At 34.3% G+C, this 17,799-nt stretch overlaps 1 protein-coding gene across 3 annotated transcripts in view; it reads left to right on the plus strand.

Moving 5' to 3' along the window:
• RICTOR (RPTOR independent companion of MTOR complex 2) overlaps nucleotides 1-17,799 on the plus strand; it is an 87,285-nt gene that overhangs the window by 31,775 nt on the left and 37,711 nt on the right. For 2 of the 3 annotated variants that reach the window (XM_082075334.1, XM_082075335.1), the window contains 14 exons: nucleotides 1,561-1,692; nucleotides 2,715-2,778; nucleotides 6,352-6,478; nucleotides 7,424-7,593; nucleotides 7,848-7,915; nucleotides 8,974-9,041; nucleotides 10,348-10,430; nucleotides 11,083-11,170; nucleotides 12,159-12,249; nucleotides 12,385-12,451; nucleotides 12,557-12,637; nucleotides 14,443-14,543; nucleotides 16,997-17,159; nucleotides 17,554-17,655. In XM_082075334.1, coding sequence (XP_081931460.1) covers nucleotides 1,561-1,692; nucleotides 2,715-2,778; nucleotides 6,352-6,478; nucleotides 7,424-7,593; nucleotides 7,848-7,915; nucleotides 8,974-9,041; nucleotides 10,348-10,430; nucleotides 11,083-11,170; nucleotides 12,159-12,249; nucleotides 12,385-12,451; nucleotides 12,557-12,637; nucleotides 14,443-14,543; nucleotides 16,997-17,159; nucleotides 17,554-17,655 — 1,405 coding nt within the window. Of the gene's footprint in view, nucleotides 1-1,560; nucleotides 1,693-2,714; nucleotides 2,779-6,351; nucleotides 6,479-7,423; nucleotides 7,594-7,847; nucleotides 7,916-8,973; nucleotides 9,042-10,347; nucleotides 10,431-11,082; nucleotides 11,171-12,158; nucleotides 12,250-12,384; nucleotides 12,452-12,556; nucleotides 12,638-14,442; nucleotides 14,544-16,996; nucleotides 17,160-17,553; nucleotides 17,656-17,799 lie in introns of those variants that run through there. The other variant, XM_082075336.1, reaches the window with a different exon arrangement.

The following is a 17,799-nucleotide window of genomic DNA, read 5'->3' on the forward strand; positions in this document are numbered from 1 at the left end:
AGCAACAACACAATTTGCATGAGTAGTGAGGAACTTCCGCCCTAAAAGGAAACTCTACTGAAGGGTCTTGAACTGGTCTATCCAAACCAACTGCAAATTGCGAGGTAAAAGTTGAAATAGAAAAACACCATGGAATAGAACTGAGTCTTATGTACTTATCCCTGAGGCTTGCGTCTCTGCAAAGCTACAAAACTAGAAACAAAAATGATTCATGATCTAAAGAATACCCATTATCTACTCAGCACTACTAAAGAGTTATTGTCTGCTTTGCTTGAATGGCTTTGGAAATACATCCCTCCTCTAGTTCAGCTTTTTAGAGGAAGATTTTTTCTTAATCTCACAGTATTGAGAATCTGTTTCTTCTTTGCTTCTAGTTCAGCTTGAACTAAATGAATAAAAGCAATTAGTGGCACTTTTTATGTAAAGAATCATATTTGGTATTACAGCACAGATGGTCTTCCTGAGGTAATTCCCTACTTGGTGCTGAAAATAATAATCAGTTGATCTATATTTGTATATAGTGTTGCAGCCTTTCTACTTTGACTAGATGTCACCTGAAAGTAGATTCCTGTTTATAGTGACTTTCCACAGGCCAATTAACCTCCAAAAAGATTCAGAAGGCTTTTGGCCTTGGAGTAGGCATGACAATCTAAGAATAAGAAAAGAAAAAAAGAATCCTCCTAAAATATGTCACTGCAAGGTTGGGGGTTCCCTGCCCCCACCCAGTGTAGTCACAGGAAAGGGCCAGATCTTTGAGGGCCTTCAAAAGAGCACTGTGTCACTTACTATTTTCAAACTCCATCTCTGGAGGTTTCCAATATGTCCTTTATTTTTACCTAGATAGGAAATTACATTATGAGAACAGCTGTGTTTAGTAAAGCTCATCTCAGTGCAAGCAAAATACTTTTGAAATCTGTCTAAAGAGATTATATGTTAATTATATAAGTTTATATGTTTGATTATATGTTAAAATGAAATTTTTAGAAATCTGTACTGTGTGGTGAGGTACTTAACTTATGACTGTCAGATTTCATGTAAACGTAGCATGGTGCCATAACTTCTTCAGTAAGCAGTGCATATAGTTACTTAAGGTGCAACTTTGTCTCTGTTAGGTGTCAAGACATTGTTTTGAGGACTGTGGGTTGGCAGTCTAGCACAGGATGAAATGCTGTCTACCTTTCAATTTTCTTGGACTAATATTGTGATAAGCTATTTTGTCAAATAACAAGTTGTATACAGGTCATGGTCATGTATAATTTCATGGATGTATAAGCTGTTATTTGGGGGTTAAAAAAAAAAGTGTGTGGCTTTTTCAGATTAATTTCTACATCTGCTGGCAGGGTGAAGGTTTGCCTTCTAGGTCATACAGGTGAGTATCTTGAAGACAGAAAATTTATACAGAACATTGATTATTTATTATTATTGCTATTATTGTTGTTGTTATTGTTATTATTATCAGACATGTTATTTTAAATGAGCAGGTAGTAGCTGTGTGTCAGATGGTAAAGTCTTACCTGCTGCTAAATAATAATTTGTCCCCCTTTGTTTTCTTTGTTATAGTCTGAGGTTAGCTTTACTAAATGAAGCAAAAGAGGTGCGAGCAGCAGGATTGCGAGCCCTCCGCTATCTCATTCGAGACTCCAGTATTCTCCAGAAGGTGCTAAAGTTGAAAGTGGATTACTTGATAGCCAGGTAATTTTTGTCTTCCCTCTTGTTGTAAGTTGTACCATTGTAAACCACTTGCTTTTTCATGCTTGACACATGTGAGGAAGTGTTTTTATATCCTCTTACATGATATGTAGTTTTATAGAAGCCATTTTTCTTCAGTATGAATAACATCCTCTAAAAATAGAAGGATAATATATCATGTGCTAGTCCAAATAGAACTCTGTCCTAATGTTTAATATACTCTGAATAATCTAAAAAATGTCTTAACGTTTTTCAATCATAAATGCCATTAATCATAAATTAATCTGTGGTGTTATTAGAAGGTTGAAACAGCAGTAATTTTCATGTCTTAAGTTGTTTTACATGAGTTGTTCTTATTCTTTGTATTATCATAGTGCTTTCAACCTCTAGTACAAAGTCAAGGCTAAAAAGCAGTTCATGCCCAAGAATTTGTAATCTAAGTATAGCCCATGACATAACAAAAGAATACATACCAAAGAACAAGCTAGCAATGAAATAATATCAGCATGATGAGTAGATCTAAATATTAGCATTTCTAGGGCTTCCTTTGTTAAAATCTTCTTGGATTTAATATACTGATCCAGATGTGTGTGTTTCTGTTTAGAAATATATACACATAGTCAGTTTTAGTATGCTGTTTAATTTTATTGGAGCAAAAGGACTTTTCTGATCTGAGAACATACACAAAACATGTTGATGTGAAACATTACAAATACTATGTTTAGTCTAATTTGAAATGACAAATGCAGCTAGCTCACAAAATATTTTTGAAGCTGTTTTGTCTTGCCATTGTATATTTGAGAATGCTATAGTGATTTAATTATAACGAAGGTCACTGAAAAATACAAATTAAACTAATTGACCAATCATAATGAGTATGCTTGTTGAAAGGCAGAATTTTTCAACAGCCGTAATATTATTTTTCTTCTGTTTATTCAATTGTATAAATATTAACACAAGACGTTAACAGCTAAGGTGAAACTTAGTGTTATTATAAACAAAATGTGTTTTTTAACTTATTTTAGGTGCATTGACATACAGCAGAGTAACGAAGTAGAAAGAACACAAGCACTTCGATTAGTCAGAAAGGTAAAATCTAACTATATATGGTCTTACCAGCTATACCAATCAGCTGTGCTGACTCCTGGTTTTCTCCATCAGGTTTTTTTTGCAGTTTCTAATACCTTACCTTTCTTTATCAAATGAGAAGAAATTGCAACTGATAATTCAAAAGAGAGAAGGAGGGGTAATGCTGAGCATTATTTTGATTTTAATCTGTTACCACTGAGAACCTTGAGTAGTAGACTAGAAAAATCCTGCTGATTTTCCTGTGATAGAGATCAAACTGGACAGGATTCAGGAAGAAAATACCAAACGATAAATGCAAGGGTATAAGAACTATATTATTAAGTTTCATCTAATGATTTAACATTATTGTATAGTGTGGACCAAGGATTGGAAATTTTCTGGCATTTGAGAAATGAGGCAAATTGCCTTCACTGGAATAATCAGTTGAAGGAATGCTTCTAGCCTTGTTGCTATATCCATAGAGGTTGATTCAATTCATAGTTCTTTTCTCAGATACACAATAAGACATAATGGTCTGTGGTGGTTACTGTACTGTGTGCCTGTGGATATGAGGTGTTTGAAGCTGTGGTAGCTGCATTTTAAAGTTTGTCCTATATACAGCTACTGAAGGTATTTTTTCCAGGCAACATACTATTCTGCCTCTATACTGGACTTTGCTGTTCTTTATTGTGCTTATATTCTTCTACTGAGCATCTTAGGAAAAACTATCAAGGACTTAAGTTTGAAATAGTTAGAAGAATTGTTTCCCAGGAGCACTGCGTGCGTGTGTGTGCGTGTGTGTGCGTGTGTGTGCGTGTGTGTGCGTTCAAACTGTTTTGTGTGGCTACCAGTAAAGTTAAATGCCTTTTTGGTGTCCTGTCTGGGCTCCAGCAGTTAAGCGTGTGTTGACGTAGAGGAGTCAGTACTTCAACAACTCTCACACAAAATACTGTGAAACACATCCCGAATGGCAAGTTCTACATTTTCAGTCTCATTGTTACCTCACTCTTGTTGTTTTCCCATCTCTCCATCTCCCTCTGTATCTCAGGGGTTTGATACCAGGATTCCTGAAAGATTATATGAAGTTCTGGAATGAATGAATGTCAGAGAAAACAATCAGAATTAATTAATTTGTGTAGAAAATCATTTACTGTGAGCCATGGAAGAGCTTAACAGAGGTCCATGAGCATTACAGATCTATTGTTTTCAGTTTCAAAGTCTGGATGCAATTCTTTATTTAACCTCATCTTTGATAGCAAAAATCCTTATGTCAGAATGCCAGGGACAGAAAACTTTAAAACATTCTCTTGCTTTCTTTTCTTCCATTTCTTAGAGTAGAAGAACAAAATATAAAATAGTAATCCTGTTTCAAGAATTTTTAGAAGGTACTTAATGGTAATTTTTTTTTTAAAGTGCAGGTTAAAGAGGTATAGGAAGAGAAAACAAAAACAACTTCAAACCTTTTAAACTTGGTTTCTGATACTTTTTTTTCTTGGAAGACTTTGAGTGCTTACAGTCTCTTTTGACTGTGATCACCTCTACATTTCGTAGTAAGAGCTTTGCAATTTAGCAGTATCTTCAGATACGAAAAGGATGGCATAAAGTTTCTTCAGAAAGTGTGGGTTTTTTTTTTTTTTTTTGTCTAACAGAAGCCAATAGGTAGGTAGGGTGTTTTATTCTAAAAGCAGAAGTCGGGATTAGGTTGCAATATGAACCACCTTCCTCTTCTCTAAAGATTAAAGACCAAATTCATAGTCTTGCTTCTTTTGTCATAGCTGCTTTTAAAGTAGCCTTGCATCACTTGTCCTTGGTCTGTAGAATTGTATTTCAATACCTTGGAGCAGAATGAAGGCAAGTGCAAATGTTTGTATGTATTCTACTGATGCACGTGGGATTGCATATTAAAAGAAATAAGTCTTTCCTTCTCATGTCTTAAAACCAGAGAAAACAATGAAGCAGAACAGCCTTAAGAGTCTGCTTGTGTCCTCACACTAAGTACATGTCAATATCTGTAAGAAAAAAAGTTATAATTTTGTAGGGTGGATTATTACACCCATTCTGTTGCTAGTTCTTCTTACTTCATGTCATTGTAAAAGTGAAAGACCTGCATGGGTGGGGAAGAGTTTGTTTTTTTCTCTTTAGAGTTCCTACCTTAAAGCTTCCTGTTTTGCGGGTGATAACGTGATGCGCAAGAAGAAATTTCTCAAAAACACGTGTTAAAAATAAACTTGTTAAAGTGTTCAAATATATTTTTCATAATGGTTGATCTCATTTTAACATCCTTTGTAAAGAGGGTAAAACAATCTTCTCTGTCAGAACAAATACCTAGAAGACATCTAAGAGAGCTGTAAAATTAATATAGAACAAAATAATTTTTGAAAAATAATAGAGATAAACCTGCTTTTGTTGGAAACAAAGGGGGTATTAAACAAAACCTTGGAAATCTAGCCTAAAGTTTTTAGATGTTTGATGCATATTGAGTATTTTTTTACATCTCACTTTTTGTTAGTAGAAGAAAATGTGGCATGGTTGAGTGGACTGAAACAAATTGTTATCCCTTTTTAAGCAGTCGAAGGAAAAAAACTACTTCTTCTTTACTAACACATCATTTAGTCGTGCTCATGTTCCATAGTATAGGGATATGTATATTTAAATTTTTCAAACTGTGAAAAAACATGAACAAACAGCTACTCAGCCTTTGGATTTAAAGCCTCATTTGGGGGAGGGTGAGGAGTGGTGTTATTGTTCTGGAGTGGGTTTTTTGCCTTGAATGTGTTCACGAGATCTTGGAGCTTAGTCTGGTGTAAATTTTGAGAATTTCTGTGGTGCAGGAGCTCTTCTGTAGCGTAAATGAACATTGACTATTAAAATCTGTTCTTCTGTTCTGTCTCAAATTTATTGCTTTTTTTTTTTTATTTGAAGAATGAGTTGATTAATGGATGCATGTCTTGTTTTCATATTTGCTTTTCAGTTTAACATGCTTAATGAGTGTGTGTGTGGTTTGTGCCATAGCTATGTAACATGAAATTGAATTACTCCACAGTTCTAAGATCAGGTACTATGCGAAAGGACATAGGGTTATTACTGACAGTTGCCTTCCAAATACTACAGCAGCTGCCTCTGTTGATTGAACTATTTTGTACTCTGCAGCAATCTAAGGCTCTGTCTACTGAAGGGGAGATTTTAGCCTTGGCTAATAAACCATTGAATAGGTAGTGAAGAATCTGCTGTGATATGAATGAGTCTTTTAGAAGAGTTTGTAATCTACTGTGTGTCATCAGATAGTATTCTTTCTTGCAAAAATACATTGAAAAGGTAGCCGTAATTCTCTCTGCAACAGTCATCTTTTTAACCCTTTCTTATTATGATAAAATAATATAAAAAAGAAAAAACTGAAGCGGGAAGAGAAAGGTAAATTTACAAACAAAAAATTCCAAGAACAAAATAAATAGTTTAGAGGATTTCCAGGTATGACAGAGTACTATATCAAGTGGTCTGTCTGGTTCTATCTAGGAAACAGAATGCTGGTGAATCTGTGAGTATATTTAGAGAAATATGAAGAAACAAGAAGGCTTTTTCTTTCATTTTTGGCAGATGATCACTGTGAATGCTTCATTGTTCCCCAGCTCTATTACTAATTCTTTGATAGCAGTTGGAAACGATGGTCTTCAAGAAAGAGACAGAATGGTTCGAGCATGTATAGCCATTATCTGTGAACTAGGTAAGATAATTATAAGCTAATTAAGAAAAAATTGACATGGTTGTCATCAGTTTTCTAAGAGATTCTCTTCTCTGGGTCACATTAAATAGATGGTATTCAAATAATTAAGTGTTTGCTTAAGAATTAATTAGATGTTAAATGTTCTTAATGTCAGTTTCCTAGATTTTAGTCATTAGTTTGATATAAAACAAAATCACTTTAGCTTGAAATCAAAATCTCTTAAGTGAAGTACCTGAAGATTTCAGGTGCAGTTCTTTCCTTAAAAACTTGCCAATTTTTGATTTACCTTAAAAATATTTCTCTCCTGCAGTTGATGTTTCTAAAACTAATGGATTTGAAACAATGAGAATTCCATACATAAGATGCTGACAAATGTGCAAGAGTTCAGAGAACTACAAAGGATCTCCCTTTAAAAAAATGTACAGTGGGTTACCTGGCTTCTGGAAGTCAGTATTTGTGTCCATGTAAAAGCTCTCTGGACAGTCGTTTATACTGACTCCAAACACTTGCACGTGGGTGCTGATTTTTAAACTTTAAAAAAAATCTATCAATGAGAACTTCAGCATTATTTTTGTTTTAGAGAAATAAATTATCTCTTTTATATTCTAGTATAAATATTTGATCCATGTCAGTCCAGTGAAGCACAAGACCTTTTTGCCAGGAAATCCAGAAACTGTTGTATGGAAACCTGGTTGGGAAATTGTTGCACTGTGATGACTGACTGACCAGTATTTTTGTTCATGGTAAATTAATCCAAAGTCTCAATTCATTACTAATATCAGTCAGTTCCATCAAAACCTTTACACGTGCCTCAGCAGTGTAAAGGTTTATGTACTGAACTAAAAAGGTATATGTACTAAAGAGAGGACATGTTTGTCAAATTGTAAGCCATGACATGTTATCTTTCCTATCACTGGTCAAAGTGACATGTTTTTCTTTATTTAGCGCTTCAGAATCCGGAGGTGGTAGCTCTTCGGGGTGGTTTAAGTACCATCTTGAAAAATGTGATTGATTGTCAGCTAAGCCGAATAAATGAGGCTCTGATAACCACAGTTTTGCACCTCATTAATCATCCAAAGACCCGACAGTATGTGCGAGCAGATGTAGAATTAGAGGTAGGTTCAGTTTTACTTGTTTAGTGACAGAAATTAAACATTGTATTACTAATTGAAATGTTTAATTTTCCTCTCAGATTTCACCCCCCGCCCCGTGTTAGTGCAAAATGTTCAAAATGTAACATTTTAGGCTAAGAGCATGATGATTTATAAAGCTGGAATAACATGACAAATTGGAGTGGGACTGAGGAAAGGGCAAGACCCATTTACCTGTGTTCTCATGTGAAAGTAATGCATGTTTTTCTTTTGTTCAGCGAATTTTAGCTCCTTACACAGATTTTCACTACAGGCATAATCCAGACACAGCAGAAGGACAACTCAAGTAAGTGTTAGTCCTGCTAATTGTGCTACCAGTTGTGTTCATGGTATTGGAATTAAACTGTTTTCAAAGTGAAAAAGCAATGAGCTAATACAAAACTACTTGAAGTTGAATACAGTAGGTTAGAATGCAGCCTTCTAAAATATTGTTAAGCATTTAAGATTTAAAAGGGCTTGTTTGGTCTGGAGAACAGAAGGTTGGGACACATCCCCCACCCTCAATAGCAGCCTTTCTAATACGTATGAAGAAATTATAAAGAAGATGTAGACAGAGCCCTTCATGGTGGTGAATGGTGGGAGGAGAAGCAGCAACAGCAAGAAATTGAAATGAGAGGTTCTACCTTGATATAAGCATGGAGCAGGGGGAGGGATTTTCTGTGAGTCCAGTGAAGTGTTTGAAACAGGCTGTCCAGAGAGGTCCTGCAGCCTCCATCCTCGATTGTTTCTCAGACGCAACTGGATAAAGCCTTGAGTATAATGTGGTCTGGCCTCATAGATGACAACTTTGTGCCGGAATTTGGACTAGACACCTACTGAGATTGCTTGAATTATTATTTTTATTATATTTATTATATTAATATTTGTATTTATTATATATCGTATATTATATATTTATATATTATATTAGTATATATTATTTTATTTATTTGTTATCAAAAGGCATTACATGCTTAGATCTGGATAACGGAATAAGGTTCAAATTTTTAGGTATCTGCTGTAGACTCACTGCTTATGGAGGTGCAGAATGATTTAACCAAACACATGTATGTGCTTAATTTGGGCTGTTACCCTCTTGCAATGGAAACTCTCCTGACAAAGGAAAGTAACAATACTTTAAAAACCTAATCTTTGTGTATGTGTTTATATGCATTGAATAGACACATATACACATTGCATATATGCTTACACACAAGACTTTTCTTACTCTGGATTCTATCCCACATCAGAAATCTCAGTTAACTGCTTTTTACTTGCTATGTAACACTGTTACTGTTACACTACGTAACACTGCTTGTTTTGTAGTAATTAACTGTATTGTGACATTTGCTGTTTTAATGACAGGGAGGACAGAGAAGCTCGGTTCCTAGCTAGTAAAATGGGAATAGTGGCAGCATTTCGATCATGGGCAGGTAAGATTTTTTTTCTTTCTTTCTTTCTTTCTTGGACGTTGGATGGAGAATTTTACTGTGTAGTATAAAAGAGTGGCTCGTTTAAACACATAATCTGTCTCATTTGGTGTGTCTTCTGTCAATACATTATTCTTCAGAGCTGATGGTTTCATTGTCAATTATCCTTATGTGTGATCTCATTAGAGATAAAATTGGGGTATATAGCAATGACTGCGTGCACTCAGCTCTATTCCTGCATTGCAACTGGGATATGGTCACTACGCTCTTGGAAAAAAATTCTCTGAGGCACACTATGAAACATATTTAAATGCCCATAGTGTGTAAGTGACTATAAGTGCTTAAGTTCTTGTTTTAGAATTGAGGATTTTCTTCAAGTTCATATAAAGTACATGTCATTAAAACAAAACTTGTTAGCAAAATAAATAAATCAGTAGGTGAGATTTTTCATCTTTTTAAAGAATTAAGGTTTGGATGTATTTGTAATATCTAAGAAAGAAGGGTGTACAAACCTGCAGGCTTTGTTCATTTAAAGTTGCATTTTGGAGAAACTTTTATTTTCTGGATAGTATGTTTCTGTAAGTTTTAGTTTATTCTGTGAAGCAGGAAGGGAAATGTTCAAGGACATGGGCAAGGTTACTGTCTTTGCAGCCATATTTTTAATAGGGACTGGTATACTGTAAAATTTAGCAGCAATTTAAAGATTTTCATTATTAATTTTGAAATATTAAACTAATTGAGTAAAAATACAGTGTGAAAGGAGCAACCTGCAAGAGAGGCTCCCAGATTTTATGCAAAGTTACATCTGCTGTGATGAAACTTCTGGAGATGAGCACTGGTCATCTGGGAAAACGTAGTTTAAAATAGTGCACAGAGAATGTTATTCCAAGTATGTTTAAACTTGCTGTTTAGAATTCACCTGAGATTAAAAGAAACTGAATAATTTGTTAGGTTAAAATACAGCTTTTGATGGAGAAACTGCCAAAATGATGCAAATATTTCAGTTTAATATTCATTCCTTATTGACAATTTAATCTTTTCTTTCTGCTGCTTATTGCGTATAAATTTTTTTGCAGTTAGTTTGAAAGTACTGTTCACAGTAAAAAGGGCAAAAGTAGCTACAGTTTTGTGATTAGAAAGTTTTATTAGATATTACTGATGGGAGAAGAGATAACATTATAAAGGTGAAAATATTTTTGATTAGTAATTTTTATCATCTGTACTTGTCCTCAATCTGGAAATCAAGTTTATCAATATGTCTATTTTTTCATTTGTTGAAGAATATCATTATGTATTTAATGTTTTCTAGGTATTATCAGTCTGTGCAAACCTGGAAATTCTGGGATTCAGTCTCTTATTGGGGTACTCTGTATACCAAATATGGAAATACGGGTAGGTGGTAAATATTTAATAGCAATAAAGGAATTATATTGGATGTTTCCATTAATATATTCGTAACATTTTAATGATTTAGTGGTTTAAACACAGACTCTAGTTATACGACCACTACCATTGAGTTTTTGACCCCCAAGTTCAAGTCTATAATCCCATTATAAAATTCCTGTGATAATGGAAACATACCCAGTGTGTCTAAGAGGAGGGAATGAAGGAGACAAAGGTACATAGATTAATTTTTGCTTTTGTCACAAGTCAAAGCAAGTTCACAGTAGCTGCAGTTATGAGTTTAAAGCATAATAATCACAACTGAATTAGAGAAAAATAGAAATGTTTCTTTCCAGTTACCTATTAAACCAATAAGTTGGTGGTGGCAGCAGTAACTCTTCTAAAAATCTATAATCCAAGTAGCCTGGACTTCTGTAGAATTCATAGTGACAATAAGGCATGGTTCTAAAGCAAACAAGCCCATTTCCCTTCTTCTCCCAATTATTTCAGTTTATGAAAATAAGCATGTTATCAAAAAAAGAAACCCTGAAGTAAAGACACCAGTTTTAGCACTCTATAGAAATCTTCAATGTTGGTAGTGAATACAGGACAATTTTTGTAAACCTATAAAATTCATATCGTGTGGTGGTTTTTTTTGTAGAGAGGTCTGCTTGAAGTTCTCTATGATATATTTCGTCTTCCTCTCCCTGTAATCGCAGAAGAATTTATTGAGGCGCTTCTCAGTGTAGGTAAGTATATACAACCTGTTGACATAAAAATTCTGTCTGTTAAGCTCTTCTACAAATTTGAACCCTTCGGTGTTTCCTCCGTGTTGTAAATTACATCAGTGTTAACTGTTTCATTGCTGAATTCACTGGATGATCTGAAGTCCCATTTAAAATTCTTTACCAGCTGTTAAGTGTTGTAAGTTTGATAGAAGAGCAGCAGCGGAGCATAATGGAGCATTTACACCAAAGACTGTAAACACATTACTACAAAATAAGACTTCTTTGAAGCTTTAGAAGCATTAGTAATGTAACAGTGTTACTGAATGTTACAGAAAAAGAGTATTTTCTATATATTTTGTATCTGCTAACTACCTTCACTGCACTTCTGCTGACTTTTGCTTTTCCTGGAGCAAGTGTATGCTTTTTCATGTCTTTATATTTAGCAGAATTAGTCTTTTATCTGTATAATTACTCCTTTGTAAACCCAGGAATATCTTCTGCTTTGTCTCACAGTGCAAAAGTATGACCCCCAAAAGGAGCAAGTTTCAGCCTTTAATGTTCCAGAAATTATCTTCTCCAAACTCTGGTTATAAATGTTCTGTCATGCAGTTCATTATAAAAGCTTAACCCTTGTTCCACGTTTATAAGTAAATAAACTCATTCTTTGTTGCAAACTTCCTACTTTGTGACCTATGCATGTATGTTATAAAATTTTAAGTGTTATGATATTTTCTGTTAAACAAGTTTAATGTGTTTATGAACTGGAAATGTCATTATTTTGGTTCATACTTCAATGCCAGGAAAAAGACTGTATGTAAGTTAGCTTTGCTTTGTCCAGGAATGTGGATTAGATGACTTGTTAGACACACCTTCTGACAAAATGTTCTATAAGTTTAAACCTGAAATAACATTTGTTGGCAAGAACTATTACTTACCTACTGACAACCATTAAAATAACACTATGAAATCCTGTGGTATGATGACCATTGTCCGTATTTTCTTATTTTAGATCCAAGCAGGTTTCAGGACTGCTGGAGACTTTCTGATGGCTTTGTAGCTGCTGAAGCTAAGACCATACTACCCCATCGAGCCAGGTCAAGGTGAGCATTTAATGAATTTAGTATAAACCCTTGGTTTTGTTTTGTGGCATTGTTGACAAAGTATTGCTTCTTTTTTTGAGGACATAATAAGAAATGAACTTTCTAAACTGTTTCCATACTTTTTTTTCTACTTAGGCCTGATCTCATGGATAATTATTTGGCTTTAGTGCTCTCAGCTTTTATTACCAATGGACTTCTGGAGGTAACGAGTGGCTTTAAGTCTGAATAGATGCTGTTTTTTTTCCTATAAACCCTAAAATAAGATGTTATATGTTAAATGATGTAATAATTTTTTAACTTTCTGAAGGGTCTGGTTGAAGTGATCACAAGTAGTGATGACCATGTATCTGTTAGAGCAACTATCCTTTTAGGAGAACTTTTGCACATGGTAAGTAAAACATTTTGCTGAGGTAAGTAGTATTGGTAGCTAGTTGTAAATAGATATTTCCTATTATAGCTTTGAATTTATGTTATGAATTTGAAACATCTACTTTTCATCAGAATAATGGGTTAATTTACATTACATCTTTTGGCACTTCGTATATTAAAAGCAGTATGCATCAACAGGAAGGCCATTTAGCAAGTATTCGGACTACTAGGGTTTATGCTCGAAGGGTAATCCTCAGCTCTCAAAGTCTCACCAGTACACTTCCTTGCCTGAGTAGCCACTTGTATTTTTAAGTTGGAGTCCTGCAAATCTACCTGTTACTGTGTTTGCGAAAAGAACCACTGCTGAATTTTGCTTTTCTTAGAATAATGGTAGCCCTCTGGCAGCATGTTTTAGCTTTTTGTCTCGCAGGCTAGGTAGGTGAAACACTTTTTAGCTTGATGTGGCTGGGACACTTGATGTTTTTCACTCAGGCAACTCCATGTTGGCAGAGTGCTCTTTCAGCACTGCTGCGGGTAGCCCTGCTACAGAGAAGCTGAAGGGACCTTGCTTCATTCCACTTCCCCCTACCTAATGTATCCTTTACAGTAGCTTCTCTCTCTTAACCTGAACTATTTTGATATAGAGATGATGTAAGTGTATTGGTATACAATCCAGTGCTACCTTCAGCCTCCCGAGGAGCTGTGAGTCATATATGAAGTGATATGATTTACCTTTCTTGCAAAACACTTCATTTTTTACGTCTTCTCTTGATGACGAGAATAGTGTATGCAGCAGACCATGTTTTGACCCTTTATTGTTTTTTTTTATCTTATTTCCAAATAAACTACTTTATAAGAAATAGTAAGATTGTGAACTGTGACTTTGTCTAAAAAAAATTGGAATGTGACTTAGCAGACATAGTATGCATCTTCAGACAGTTAACTCATTTCAGTGGTACTTAGTGCTCAAAAAAAATGACGATCTTCAGATATAGGATTGCTTATTACTACAGTGATTTATAACATTTCTGCGGAACAGCATGGGTCACAAATATAACCAGTCTGTGCCTTAGTCTCTCCAGGGAGTTGGTGGAATTTTTGAGTATTCAGTCAGCCATGTCATTTAAAAAGAGGAATCTGTAATAATAGATGCTATTTTTCTGGTTCTGGAGTACTTTTGAATGCAAGTGACTGTTACTGAGATCTGGGTAGGCTGCAAAGCACAGGTATTTTTCAGTTTTCTGAAGAGGTGGTTTGTTAGTCAGAGATGTCTCTTTATCAAAATACTGAAAAAATATTTGTACTTTTATTAGTTTTAAGACATTGAGGTAATTTCTTTATCTTAATTATTTGATTTCCAAAAATATCTTAAGAACTACCTATTTTTTTTCAAAAGAAAAAAAAGGCAATTAAATGGAAGTTATATTAGTTCATCAGATTGGGGGGGAGGGCAGAAACATTGATAATCAGAAGTTTTTAATAGAAATCATCAGCTTAAATTGTATGTCTGATTTTGGTTTTTTTAGTACTTTTACGCACATGATGTCACCACTGAAAAAAACACAAATGCAAACAATATATATTGGAAGGTTTTGAAATCTAAAGTTGTCTGAAGTTACTTTCAATTATATTTCAGATCGATTAGTTTAAGAAATATTCAAAATGTTATGTGTAATTATTGCTCTGGTTTGCAAAAGGTAGGTTTTTTGTGATACATTTGTGAAGAATCTACCACTTTTCACAAGACTTTCAAATGTTGATCCTAAAGAGATGGATGAAAATGTTGTAGTAAGTTACTCTAACTGGTCTTCTGTTGTTTTGTAGGCAAACACAATTCTTCCTCATTCTCACAGCCATCACCTGCACTGCTTACCAACGCTAATGAACATGGCAGCGTCTTTTGACATCCTGAAAGAGAAAAGACTGTAAGAATTCTAAGTTAACCTTAAAAAGCTAAAATACTTTCATCTCATTTTCCACTTATACAGTGAAAACCTACATGAGAAGTTTTCTGGTGGCCAAAACCACTGCTGTCTTTATTTAAAAGCAAACACATGTAGAAATGCTCTGTCACATAACTAAGGAAATAGTTTCCAGTGCATGATTCCAGAAGTGTTTACAATAACAATTTAGAAATTCAAAAGGAAAGTTTTGATAGTAGATGTCAGAACACTTGCATAGATTGCAAGATTTTTTACACAGAATTTTTCTTAAACAAGCTCTAAGGCACTGTTTGGCCAGACAGTATCTGAGACGTGTTCTATGTGTTTGACCTCTCCATCGTTTCACACTTATTGTTTGGCATTTTCATACAATTAAACTTTTGAAACTATAAAAGGCCATACCATTTTTTTTCTTCTGTTTTTGTTTATCTGTGGATAATTAAACAATAATAGACCAAATCAATGAGTCATTATTAGCGTGAGCAAGAACGGAAAACATGGTATTGCCATGTTTGTGTGTGAAACCAGTTTTTCTTCAGAAGAAAGTGGTTAAATTGTAACAGTGTAATTACGTTAAAACTTTCCGGTGCTTTTGTTTCAAGTTACACTGACATTTTTTCAGTTCCTATTAGTTCCATTGAAGCATAAGAATGTATGAACACAAATTTTAAATTTAGTGCAGCATTCTGCAGTGGCATGTAGTTAAGCAATATTAGGGAGCTGTTTGACCCTTCTGATGCCAATCAAATGAGGTATACTTAGGGATTTGACCTGAAGAGAAAAATGCTTATAGAAGCCTTTTCTTCCTCTTTGACCTAGAAACACCTGAATTTTGCAATTTTAAAAACCTATGGGCTTATATATTTTACTGATTTTTTTTTTTATTAGGGTTTTTTATTTTAGAATTTCTCTGTATATCTACTAATCTTGCAATGTAACCTCTGAAGTGATATGTCATAAAATACCATCTCCTGGGCACTTCACACAATTTAAATCTCCAGAGGAAAAAAGTCAAATAATCTGACAGATTCTCGTGTCTTTAATACACGTTTCTGTAACTCAGTGTTCTTACTTGCATTTCTTCTTTGTAGACGACCATTTAAATCTAGTGTGTTAGTTTTTTTCCTAATAATAAATTGTGGGAAATGTTTTTGCTAATTACTATTGCTGTTCCTGATCTGCCTTGTCCAATAAGTATTTTGGTAAATATAACTTTGTATTTTTTCTTTCCTTGTGTTGTCAGTGGTAAGTTACAGAAGCTTTCTGAACTGCTACTGTGAAATTAAAAATGCTGCTTGTAAAGTGCTTCCGAGAAACATAGTGCTCTTCTGCTTTTTAATTTCATTTTTTTTATATGTCAGTTGAAGATATTTTATTAATAAAACACAGATATTAAAAAAAAATGCATATCTGAAACTCCATCACAGAATATTTCATTTGTTCAGCACTGTGGAAGAAGAGGAAGGATGAAGGGCAGAAGGGATACATTTTTTATTTACTTGCAGTTTTTTTGCTTTTTGGCATTTGTAAACATACCCGATAGAGAAGTAAGAAGGCTCCTTTTTCTTGGAAGAAAGTGCTTTTGTGGAAGTATTTTTTTTTATATAGGGATCTTGATTTTTGTCAATAGGCAGTGTTGTTTCATACTCTGAAAAACTCTAAGCCCTGTTATGGATTAAATATACATAATTTATATAAGTGGCCAGATTCAAAGATATTTGTTTGTTTGAAGATTATATAAAAACACCCTCCTACCCTATGAGAATTTCTGTTTATGGGGAAGAAAGGTAGACTTACCACCACAATTGTAGACTTCCTTATTTTATTTGGTCAGCAGGGTTTTTTCTGCTACCACAATTTTGTAATTAACTGTTTCTGCCCTGGTGAAATGTTATTTCTGTCACTTCCTATCTTTTCCCTTAAAACTTGTTACACACTGCTGCTGAACTGTTTAGATATGAAGAGCACGAAAATCCTACTGATACTTCTGCCACCCTCTGGGGAAAAAAAAAAAAGGGAGAATTTAAAATAAATACTTTCTTAGTCAAAGTTCTAGCTAGCCCCCTCAACTCTCAGCTTTACTGGAGAACATTGATATTCTGTGATGTGTCACAATATTTTACCAGCTTTAAACTTTACAATATCTTCTGTGAACTGTGATAGACACCACCAATTCCAGAGTAGAAAAAAATGTATCAGTAAGGCTCCTTCTTCAGTGCTAGAAATTGTGAAGGATAGTTTTCTCTTTAATTTCAATACAATACTGAGACCTAAGGAAGTATGAAAACCCGTATCAAGAAACTTATTTTTATTTGCTTCAGAATTGTTGGTCAATTCTTTCTTGAGCTATCTTTATTTAAGTAAGATGATGCAGTAGTGTTCTTTAGTTGGATAACAGATGACAAATACTCATTATAGTATTTTCTTTGCATCAGACGAGCAAGTGCCGCACTCAACTGCTTAAAGCGTTTTCATGAGATGAAGAAAAGAGGACCTAAACCGTACAGCCTCCATTTAGATCATATTATTCAGAAAGCAATCTCAACCCACCAAAAAAGAGATCAGTACCGTGTGCAGAAAGACATCTTTATTTTAAAGGTATTACCATTATTGTTTTTTCAAAACTGAATTCGACTTTGTATTTTGGAGGCTTAGATCTTACCTCCTAAGCTTCACTCTCTTATTTAATTCAGAGCCATTTATGTGATAGCTTTGTAGTATTTTTTTTGTTTAATTTGTCTTGTAGGTACTTGTAGATGCTATGTTGAATTTGTAGAAATTAAGGAGTGAAATTACAATATTTTAAAATGTTTTTTATGATCAATTGTGACCACTTACTATTACGTTCTTAATGCAGTACTATAACCATGGAAACTACTGTGGAGTATAGCCCTTTTAATGGTTGTTACACGAATAGTGAGCATATAATGTGACAAAACTGAAAAAAATGGTGCAAGGAAACTTACTGTAGTTTTTCATGTCTGTATTCCAGGATACAGAAGAAGCACTTGTAATGAATCTTCGAGACAGCCAGGTTCTCAATCATAAAGAAAACCTTGACTGGAATTGGAATCTCATAGGGACCATACTGAAGGTGAGCTTAAAAAGGCTGTGATATTATTGTTATGAAATAGACTTTCTAATATTAATTCTTTACTATGTCCCATAATCTGTTTTATTTCAAAAATTAGGGTCTCATGGGTTTGATCAGTGCTGATATAGTCTTTGTACACAACCC

This window comes from Streptopelia decaocto (assembly GCF_964273445.1).
Source record: "Streptopelia decaocto genome assembly, chromosome: Z".
Taxonomy (NCBI): Eukaryota; Metazoa; Chordata; class Aves; order Columbiformes; family Columbidae; genus Streptopelia; species Streptopelia decaocto.